The sequence below is a fragment of the Etheostoma spectabile genome, chromosome 21 (assembly GCF_008692095.1).
Source record: "Etheostoma spectabile isolate EspeVRDwgs_2016 chromosome 21, UIUC_Espe_1.0, whole genome shotgun sequence".
Taxonomy (NCBI): Eukaryota; Metazoa; Chordata; class Actinopteri; order Perciformes; family Percidae; genus Etheostoma; species Etheostoma spectabile.
This window is the reverse complement of record NC_045753.1, coordinates 13,000,453-13,010,591: the sequence shown is the minus strand read 5'-3', so window position 1 is coordinate 13,010,591 and position 10,139 is coordinate 13,000,453. Positions and strand designations below refer to the sequence as shown.

General features: G+C 39.4%; 2 protein-coding genes and 1 long non-coding RNA gene across 3 annotated transcripts in view; 1 reads left to right on the top strand and 2 right to left on the bottom strand.

The window, feature by feature from the left end:
* hs3st3b1b (heparan sulfate (glucosamine) 3-O-sulfotransferase 3B1b) overlaps positions 1-8,509 on the bottom strand; it is a 25,829-nt gene extending 17,320 nt beyond the window's left edge. Inside the window, exon 1 of the mRNA XM_032502007.1 lies at positions 7,643-8,509. Coding sequence (XP_032357898.1) covers positions 7,643-8,229 — 587 coding nt within the window. The 5' untranslated portion in view covers positions 8,230-8,509. The remainder of the gene's footprint in view (positions 1-7,642) is intronic.
* cox10 (cytochrome c oxidase assembly factor heme A:farnesyltransferase COX10) overlaps positions 1-10,139 on the bottom strand; it is a 55,563-nt gene that overhangs the window by 6,653 nt on the left and 38,771 nt on the right. The window contains exon 8 of the transcript XR_004327186.1: positions 646-648. The gene's annotated coding sequence lies outside the window, so the exon portion shown is untranslated. The remainder of the gene's footprint in view (positions 1-645; positions 649-10,139) is intronic.
* LOC116671076 (uncharacterized) lies at positions 3,561-5,088 on the top strand. Its single transcript, XR_004327187.1, has 3 exons — positions 3,561-3,626; positions 4,027-4,185; positions 4,820-5,088. It is a non-coding gene; the product is annotated as an uncharacterized LOC116671076 (long non-coding RNA).

Below are 10,139 nucleotides of genomic sequence, written 5' to 3'. Positions count from 1 at the left end.
GTGTGTGTGTGTGTGTGTGTGTGTGTGTGTGTGTGTGTGTGTGTGTGTGTTCCTTTGGGCCGGTTCATGCGTGACCTCACTGTGAAAATGTGTACCTCCTGATACAAGGACCCCTCGGTCAAACGCATGAATCACGTGTTTGTCTTTGGCACAAATAAAAACTGTCCAAGCACATCAGAAATCCACAATAAGACTTGTTATCACCACCTCCATTCCTTTTGTAAACTTCCCCTGAGTCTTTTCTGCTCCCTCTAAGGCTGCATCTACTTGGTGGAATTCCAGCTCCAAATGTGTGTCCGTTGGGGGAGGCAAAGATGGTGCAAGCTCGACACAACAGTAGATAGAAGAGAGACTGTGCAAACGAACAAACAGGGAGAATTGCTCAACTCGCACACAACTGCAACTGTCCATAAATGACCCCTCAACGTGATCAGATCATATTCCCACAGCATGTATTTCAATGCCATCCAATTTTGCCTCTGTCTGGAACATTCCAGAAGTCATCTCCAGTATCTGGTTCAAATGGGAGACTTTGGAGGCTCAGCAATGAATGAAGTATGATTTCCTTTCTCGGTGCATCCTCGCTCAAGAAATTGAGAATCACTAAAAACTTTTTTTTTTCTCCACTTCAGGGACTGCTTACACCAGCTGTTTTACTGAAGCATACATTTTTTCACCGCAGTTCTAAATGTGCAGTACTTCAAAAATATGTCATGACAGATTTCACTGTTCAAAACCCAATCTAAGAGCACTTCCTACGAGTTAATGGATTTTTGTGGCAAAAACATCCACTGTTTTGGATATTCCACTGAAGCACGAAATCCCACAGAATCCAAAAAAATGATCTGAAGCGTTTTCGAATAAGTTTTCAATGCCGAATGAAATTGTTCTCTCTGTATTTCTGTGAGAAATGACTGAGCATATGAGTTTACTTTATTGGCACCAACGGAAAAGAAAAATGGACTAAAATGAAATGTAGCTCCAGACAATATGCTTCCATTCCACATCAGCAGAAAAACATTGAGTCATGACTTCTTTACATGGTTTAAAAGGTATTAGATTGCATGGCTCAAAATAATAATAAAAAAACTAGCACACAGAACTTTCCCACAATTCCCTAAAAGTTAGAAATACTCTATGTAAAAGTTAAATAACAGCCATAAACTCAAACCAAAGCCAGCACATGAGGCTTCGCACAAATCAAGGGACTGTGTCTTTATATTGAATGCTGACAACACAATCTTCTTTTTTCATAATGTCCAACATTAGTGGGGCCCCTTCCTGGTCGTTGATATTTAACGTGTACAATAAGAGTAAATTCGTTCATTCAAGCCATGAAATCCAAAAGTTTTTTTGACCTATTTATTTTTTTTCCTTCAATTTGACAGATTTTCTTTTCCTTTGTTTTCACTTCTGATACAACTTTGATAAAACACTGGAGGGAAAAGACTTGACATTTCACAGCATTATGAAGGTCCGCAAAAAAAAAAAGCCAGAAAGTAATTAGTGGAAGAAATTAAAAGCCAATACAAATTCATTGATTCCCGGCAAACCAAGAGACATTTTAAAATTAACCATAACGACAAAACTGAATAAAAGCAACTTTGATTAAAATATATACAGCTAAATCTCACAGTAATTGTGGTTGGGGTAATATACTGTAGTCGGGTCCGGATCGTTGCAATCTCATGATTATCACTGGAATGTTCTGGCAATAAGGGTCAGGGTGGCAGTGGAGAGAAAATAACAGGAACAGGCTAGGCATGACAGCACAACATACTCAGGAATCAGGTGCTAATATGCCCACTCCTTCGTCTTGCTCCTCCCATCGGGTATTAGAGCAGATGACAGTAGTAATGCAATTATCTACCTTGGGGTAACAATTTGCAGTTAGCAATCTCGTGAAAATAGCACGTAAAACCATACTCTCTGGTTATTACAATATGGTACAACTCTTAAGACCACCGATAGAGTCCTCCTCTCTCCATATATTCGAGTGAATTGGGGGGATATACGGCAGGTCTCGTGCTGTGGGATGGTGGGGGAGGGGCGTGGGGGGAGCTGTGGGGAGGGGGGGGGGGGGGAGAGGGGGGTGGGGGGTTTTGGGGAAAGGGCGGTGTGGTGGGGGGAGGTCTCGGGCAGGGGCGTTTCACCACTGTGCGGACGCGAGGGTGCAGCGGCTTTTTCAACATTTATGGAAGTGTGAAAATATTGTTTGCTTGCCTCATGCTTGCAGTTAAGATGGGGTTTAGTCGACTAGGGTGTGTTGTAGAGGTGCGGTGGCACCTCTCACCCAGAACACTACGGTAAGCTAGCTACTAGTAGAGTTTTAGCAGGCGGTGGTGTTCACGGTCGCTAATTGTTTACTACTAACCGTTAACGTAAGCTGGATCGTTGGGTTGAACGTGTGTAATTGGTTCCGTGGTATTTGTTAGCTAGCAACTTCATCACCGGGTGCAACAAATGTAGGGGCGTACCACAAAGTGCCTTGGTACTAGAGGGGGGGGGGGGGTGGGTTAGGCTAACCTGCAGCTACGTGACTAAGTTATCACGGTGCGTGAACATTCTCCTACACCAGTAACGTGGTGAGGATGGCTCAACGTTAATGGTGTTGTAATGGTTTTAGCTAGCTAACGTTATCAGGTCGCTAACATTATCGCTAACACCATTAACGTTAAGATGGCTCAACGTTAATGGTGTTAGTAGTAATGTGTTTAGCTAGCTAACGTTATCACGGTCGCTAACATTATCGCTAACACCGTTAAGGCGTTAGCTTATTGTTAACGTGTTAGTAGTGAATGTTAGCTGAGGTAGATGCTTCGTACACGTTTCGTGCTAACATTCGCTAACAACGTTAACGGCTAGCTAGCTAGCTTATTGTTAACGGTGTTAGTATAATGTTAGCTAGGTTAGCTAACGTTATCACGGTCAGTAACATTACCACTAACACCGTTAACGTTAAGATGGCTCAACGTTAACGGTGTTAGAACCCTATAGACGTTAACGTTAGTACCCCATAGAAACATTTTCCTCAAGGAGTCTAACGTTATACTGTCCACGCGTTTTGAAAAATCCTTAACACAGTGCTGCATCTACCCGAATCTACTGGAACCTTACAGACTTTGGTGCTCTCATATTTGCTCGGGTTTTCTTATAAAACCATAACTCTAACTAGCGCTAGCTAGATAACAGACTTTAAAAAAAAAAAAAACGGTTTCATGGTCTATTTTTCAAAGATTTTAGGCGGACTTTTTTATTTCTGCTAATGAACATTGTTTAGTCATATTTGCTTTGGTTTACTACTAAAACTATAACTTTAGATAAAGGACTTTTTGTGCAAACGAAGATATAATATTGACTTGTCATCTATTTTTCAAACTGTTTATTGTCATTTTTAACTCCGATGCAGCGGCCACGGGTTTGACTCCGAGCTGCGGGCCTCGGCTGCATGTCATCCCCCTTCTCTCTCCCCTTTCAATTCTAAGCTGTCCTATCCAAATAAAGGCATAAAATGCTACTATAAGGTAATTATTGCATTTTTGTTATGTTTTTCTTTGCAGGTGTCTGCCACTCCCGCCATGATTCAGACTGTCCCACTGTCTGAAAGCCTGAGATTAATAGTACCGGTACGTTGTTTGTATAGCAGTCTACTCTGCATTACCTTTTAGAGTTCATTATTATACCATATATTTTATATTACAGTCAATACTACAGAGCATTAACAAAAATATATGTTGGTTGTCATGACCTAACACACCATTTTTTATGGGGGAAAATACACTGATGGAAAGTCATCAGGCTTTGTATTTGTTGGGTATAGCCACAATGCCATAGAAAAAAGGTTTAGTTTTATAATTGTAAAGCAAATTGTAGAACAATGTATAATTCTACCATAGCCATAAATATGAAGACATTTCACGTGGTTTAAAAAAAATATGGGGATATGTAAATAAATTCAGATCAAATTAATTTACGTACAATGAAATCATATTGTTACCATTTCTATTATATTCCTATTTCTTTTAGGTCCAACTGACTGATCAGCGGGGGTGTGAGCGTGGAGGGCCAGGTTGTCAGTGAGGGGGGGTCCTTTGAGCTGGGACTTGCTGTTCTAATGTCAACTCACTACAACTTTAACCTGCAATACCAGGACCAGGCTGCATGCTCGTTGGAGTTCATTCAGAGGTAGGAGATTTTCCACACATACTGTATTATACACCGGGATTGACTTTTTATTGATTAAGTGCTCAGAGATTAGAATTTCAGTAGCTAAAGCTTCTAATTTGCTACAAGCATAAACATTGACTAAAATAATTAAAAAAAACAACTTAGGGGTTTAAAGTAATTTTGCAAAAACCCAGCCTATTGTCACTCGTTACGCCACATAACTACCACCGTCAAGCATCGTTACTGTTTGTGACATTTCAAAATAAAAGAATATTTCCCTCATTAAAGTCTTCTAAAATAATACTGTAACAACACAGCTCTAATGTTCATGAAATGTTACCAACAAATGCAGAAGGAATAAAGTGAACTTAATTGTATTATGCGGTAAAATATCTTTTCCAGAAATTATATACTTCTGGACATTTCTAAATTATTGGTAACTGTATTGTTTATTTCCTTTGGAATGTGTAATTCTACAATGGCATACATTACATACAGTTTTTATTCTTGTTTAGTAGCTGAATACTACTTGTATAAGAAAAATACAAATTAAGCTGTAGTGCCTTTAACACTAAAAGAGGATATATTCTCCTCCAAAATGAACCATTTCTTCATTAACCTATAGCATTTGTGTTGTTCCATTGTCATTTAGGATCTGCATGGGGACTAATCCTGAGAGAGGATCAAAGGCACCCAGCAGAAAAACTGGAAAGATGGTCCAGAAGAAACCTTCAACAGTGAACCCGCATGTCTGCACCCTGATCAGGAAGCTCAACGACTTCAAGTGGGACTTTGTTTGAGTTTCTCTTGTATTGTTTTGTTTAGCTGCAGATATCACTTGTCATTCATCAATTAACAATATCTGCTAGTTTTTGTGTTGTTTAGTTCAGTTCTTGCGGCTGTATGTAGTGTTTTGCCCCATTCAAGTGTTTCATTGATGTTTTAAAGATTTTTGATTTAAACGGTTACTGCATGGGAGCCAAGCAGTTACAAGATGAGTTACTACATTATGATTGATTCTAAATAAGAGTTAATTAGATTTTGAATCTTGCTTTTTTCCTTGTTATTTAAGACTAATTATTTATTGCAGTGTTCCCTGAGGTTTATTTAAAGCTGCAGAATTTATTCTTCTGGATCAGTATACTGAGAATTTCATAACACTGTTTTTGTGCTGTCAACACAATTGTTGTACATGTACAACAAATTTAATTATATTTATTTACAGTAAATCAAAATAAACATGAAATTATATTTTTAGTGTAATATTGGCAAAGCTGCTGCCAAAAAAAACTGTAAATTCAAATAAAGTAAAACTGTATGTCTATTTACAGTAAAATACCTGAAATTAAAAATAACAGTATGCATACTGTAAATAAACAGTAGTTTACTGGCGAAGCTGCTGCCAGTATATTACTGTAAATTCAAATACAGTTAGTAACTGTATACCTGTTTACAGTTAAATACTGTAGTTTAAAACCGTATGCCTACTGTAAATTAACAGTAGTTTACTGGTGAAGCTGCTGCCAGTATATTACTGTAAATTCAAATAATACAGTTAGTAACTGTATACCTGTTTACAGTTAAATACTGTAGTTTAAAACCGTATGCTTACTGTAAATTAACAGTAGTTTACTGGTGAAGCTGCTGCCAGTATATTACTGTAAATTCAATAATACAGTTAGTAACTGATACCTTGTACGTTAAATACTGTAGTTTAAAAACCGTATGCTTACTGTAAATTAACAGTAGTTTACTGGTGAAGCTGCTGCCAGTATATTACGTAATTCAAATAATACAGTTAGTAACTGTATACCTGTTTACAGTAAATACCTTAATTTTAAAATACAGTAGCTTACTGTAAATTAACAGTAGTTTACTGGCGAAGCTGCTGCCACTGGTGTATATTACTGTAAATTTACGGTGAAAAGTTTTACAGTGTAGGCCTACATGCTGTTTATTTGAACACAAACATGTAGCCTATGTATCAGTCTGATTTAAACTTTACAATATTCAAATGAAAAAAAAAAAAAATGAAAAAAATAACTGGTGGAAGACTAGAACAACTCAAGTGGCTGACTTCGTTGTGTTTAGGGTGCTGCTGTGTCCCCCATACAGTCCTCGAGCTCGACAGACTCTCGGCTCGTTGTATTAACACTTTGTGATGTAAATGAAAAGGATAATGTTAGTTTCTCGACCTCTGAAGATGTTAAGCGGTTTTGTTGTTGCGGGGGTTTTTGTTCTGAGGAGGATCCCCACTTTGTCTTGCAGATTTCTTTTTCTTGCAACGGTGGCTGTTAGGCCTGCAGAGCCCCCCGACATTATGGTCGGGACGTTATAATCGCCTTCAGGTCTGGGAACACTATTAGGTTAAATATTCTACAAGAAAAAAAAACAATGTAGGTAGTATAGACATAGGCTACTTCTTTTTTTTTTTTCCTCTCAAAACAGGATCTTATCACACTGCACAGTCAGATTTGTGCAAATTGTAGGCCTGCCATTCACGTGAATCTGTACGTCACCATTCATTACAAAGTAGCCTATATAACATGCCTGTTGGGTCAGATGTTGTCATCCAGGCTCACACAAACAACACTGTAACAATACAGGGAACACATCAGCTGGAATGTAATACCAAAGCCTGATCCAAATAAATCGGATCTAATTTATAAACATGTTTCATAGTCATAATGCAATGTAAAAAAAAAAAAAATCTCATATTTGAACTCGACAGAAAAGCCTCGAGGACGCGTCGCCGTGAAGGTGCAGTGCTGCCCTGCGTCCAATAGAGATCACTGCGCATCGCAGAAACAGGCCAGCCTGACCGGGCTCTCCTCACATTTGTGACACGAGTCAAAACGGATTTTAAATTTACATACACGATCAAACACGTCTGTAATCAAACTTAAAAAAATAAAAAAAAATAACTAATGTAATTAATAAGCCATTATAGCCTATGTGCGAGCCAGCAGCCCTGGTGCGTAATTGGACATAAAACTATGAAGAGTCCCGATAAAAGTGTTGCCACCGTGTTAATGTAGCTCAACAGGGTTCAGTTTTGAATAAACTAAGGCCGGATACTATCAAATTAAATACTAATAAATTATTCATACATTTGGTATGCCTTTATGAGGTCCATGTTAGTGAGCGTGCAAACCGATTGGGAGTTAATTAGCTTCTCGGGCTGCATCTAACGGTGTTAGTGTTTCTGCGGGAATTAATAATAAAAAGAAACTAAAAAAAAAAAAAAAACTTTGAAATTCTTTGTAACAAATGCATTTAAACAAAATACATACTGGACCGCATTGGCTGACTGCTCAATAACAGCATGACTGTTTAGCAGCACTGCATTGCCCATTCCTCTATAAATACATTTTATGGAGGAGTAGCCTAAAATAATGTAAAATAGTAGGCCTGCACACATTTTCTCTTCTGCACCCATTCAACCATCATCCAAACACAGGAGTGTAGTTTTTACCTGTACCACTCCAGTCCGTTCTCATAGTTGCGGTCGAAGAAGTGCGGCTCCGCTCCCACGGCTCTGATGTCTGGATGAACGCGGAGAAACTCCAGCAGAGCCCGGGTCCCTCCTTTCTTCACCCCGATGATGATCGCCTGGGGCAGCTTCTTGCTCCCGGAGCCGTTGGAGAAGCTGGACATGGCGCTGGGCTCCGGGGCTCTCTGCTGCAGCGTCTCGGCCCGCATCTCGTCCCAGTCCTCGGCTCGGTCCGTCTCCAGCTCGTTATTGAGCAGGTCCCTGGACGCGGCGGTCCTGATGGACGGCTCCTCGTAGTCGCTCTCTATATCCTCCCACGGCTGCGGTTTGGCCAGCAGTCTGGACACCAGGTCCGTCCTGCTGCTCTCTGTCCTCTTGCCCACGGCCGAACCGGTCTCCCTGCCCCGGTAACTGTCCACCACTAAACTTGGCATGGTGGAGCAGTAGCCCACGCAGGAGTACAGCATGTATACCCAGATTAAAAACATGATGCTGAGCAGTATTAGTTTCTTCTTCACAGGGCTAGACCAGAGGGCATACAGGCTGTGACACACCAGGCTATATTCCATAAGCCTTTCGGTTGAATATCATATCCCAGCGGCGCATATTGCCTAACTCATTCCCGGACAATCCCTCGCAAAATTACCCACATGCTCACCTTTGAAGTACAAATAGGCTACATACAACTTGGAAATAAAAACAATAGCACTAATGTAAATGTAATCGAAGAGAACGGTAGCTCCAGGAATCAAAAGGCATTGAGGACTTTGTAGTCATATTTCTGGCTCGCTATGGCAGATTGGTGGGCTGCGACACGCGCACCGCGGTGCTGCTCCGGGCTCATCTCAGGTTGGTTAAAACTGCTGCTGGAGCACGAGACCTTATAGAGAGACACGCGGGAGAGTGGCAGCAGCAGCAGCCAATAGACGCGCGGAGGTTAAATATGCAGCCGTGTGTTGATGGGAGCGGACCAATCAGAAAGAGGCGTGGGCGGGCCCGGCCGTGGGAGCCTCAGTATGGAGATGAAGCGAGTGTGCGCGAGTCTGCTGAGAGTTTGGAAAACTTTCCTATTGGGCATAGACCCCACTAAACTCTTTGTTTCTCATGCATACACTCATATTTTTCAAAAGAGGCTTTAAATGTTTTCCGCAGGCTTATTTTTGACATGGTTTTACACGTTGAAACTCTTTTGTGTCAGCCTTTCTTTTTAAATTGTTATTATTGCGCAAAAAAAATGAAATTAAATCAATTTCCAAATCAATTTCGTCAACACACGCTTTCAAAATGAGGGAGAAGCGTTTGGAAAAAATAATATCAGCCGACCAAAGTAATAAGTTTAAATCTTAAGACACTCTTTGTGAAATGTGCTAGTTGGACTTAACTTGTGACACGGAATAAGAAGAAAATCAGAGGTCACTCTTAGAGAAGTCAAACACATCGTTCATTACAAATTGATATTGTTTTAGTTATACAATTAATTAGATAATTACTGATAATTCATTTCGTGCACGTGGTAGGTAGTACTTGTTATTTGAAACAATTAGGCCCAGCTTGGACAAACTATATAGTAATTATAATAGTAATAATAATTACAACAACAACAGGTATAATGATAAGAAAAGATAACACTATATTTATCCCGAGGGAAATTGCAATAATGAATACTAATGTACACATATAATTAAATAACATTTATGAAGAAAAAAAATAACTATAAACAACAACTAGCCTACACTTTTTAAAAACTTACAAAGGAAGTCTTCATTAAGTCTAAATTGAACGTGTCTTCCCGCATCATGGTAACTTTCTCCAGTCTCCTGTTTTCACGCAGGAACATTTCGGTGGCCTACTTCCGTCAACTCATACACTCAAATAAAGGAGACTGAAGCTCAAATCCCTCATTCAACAGGTTGGACAGCGAATCTCTACTTTCTCTTAAACATTATTCATGATTTGCTGTTTTATTGTTGCCTCATGTGTGACATGAATGCATCATATTAGCAGAAGAAAAACCATTAATGAGCGTTTTGTTTTTTACTCGACCTTAATCACAGCAAAGAGAGTCTGCTCATGAAAACCTCCGCTCTACATATGTGCCAAAATGAAATGAAGTCAAATATATATATATATATATATATATATATAAACATTTTTTTTTTCATGGACATAATTCAGTTATGTTACAAAGGCAGGCGACACACTTTCTATCCGGGAACACTTGAAGAGCCCAGCTCTGAATAAAAAGACCAACACTGACAATATGCACTTCGTTTAGAGAGAGAAAGAAAGAAAGAAAGAAAGAAGAAGAAGAAGAAGAAGAAGAAGAAGAAGAAGAAGAAGAAGAAAAGAAACTTGCAGCAACTTTTTTTCATCTGAGACTGGAGCTGAATCATCAGCCCACTGACAGTGAGTTTTTTATGTTTTAAAACAAACGAACAGATTCTTTAAATATGTATTACATCTACTGAGATATGGTCTT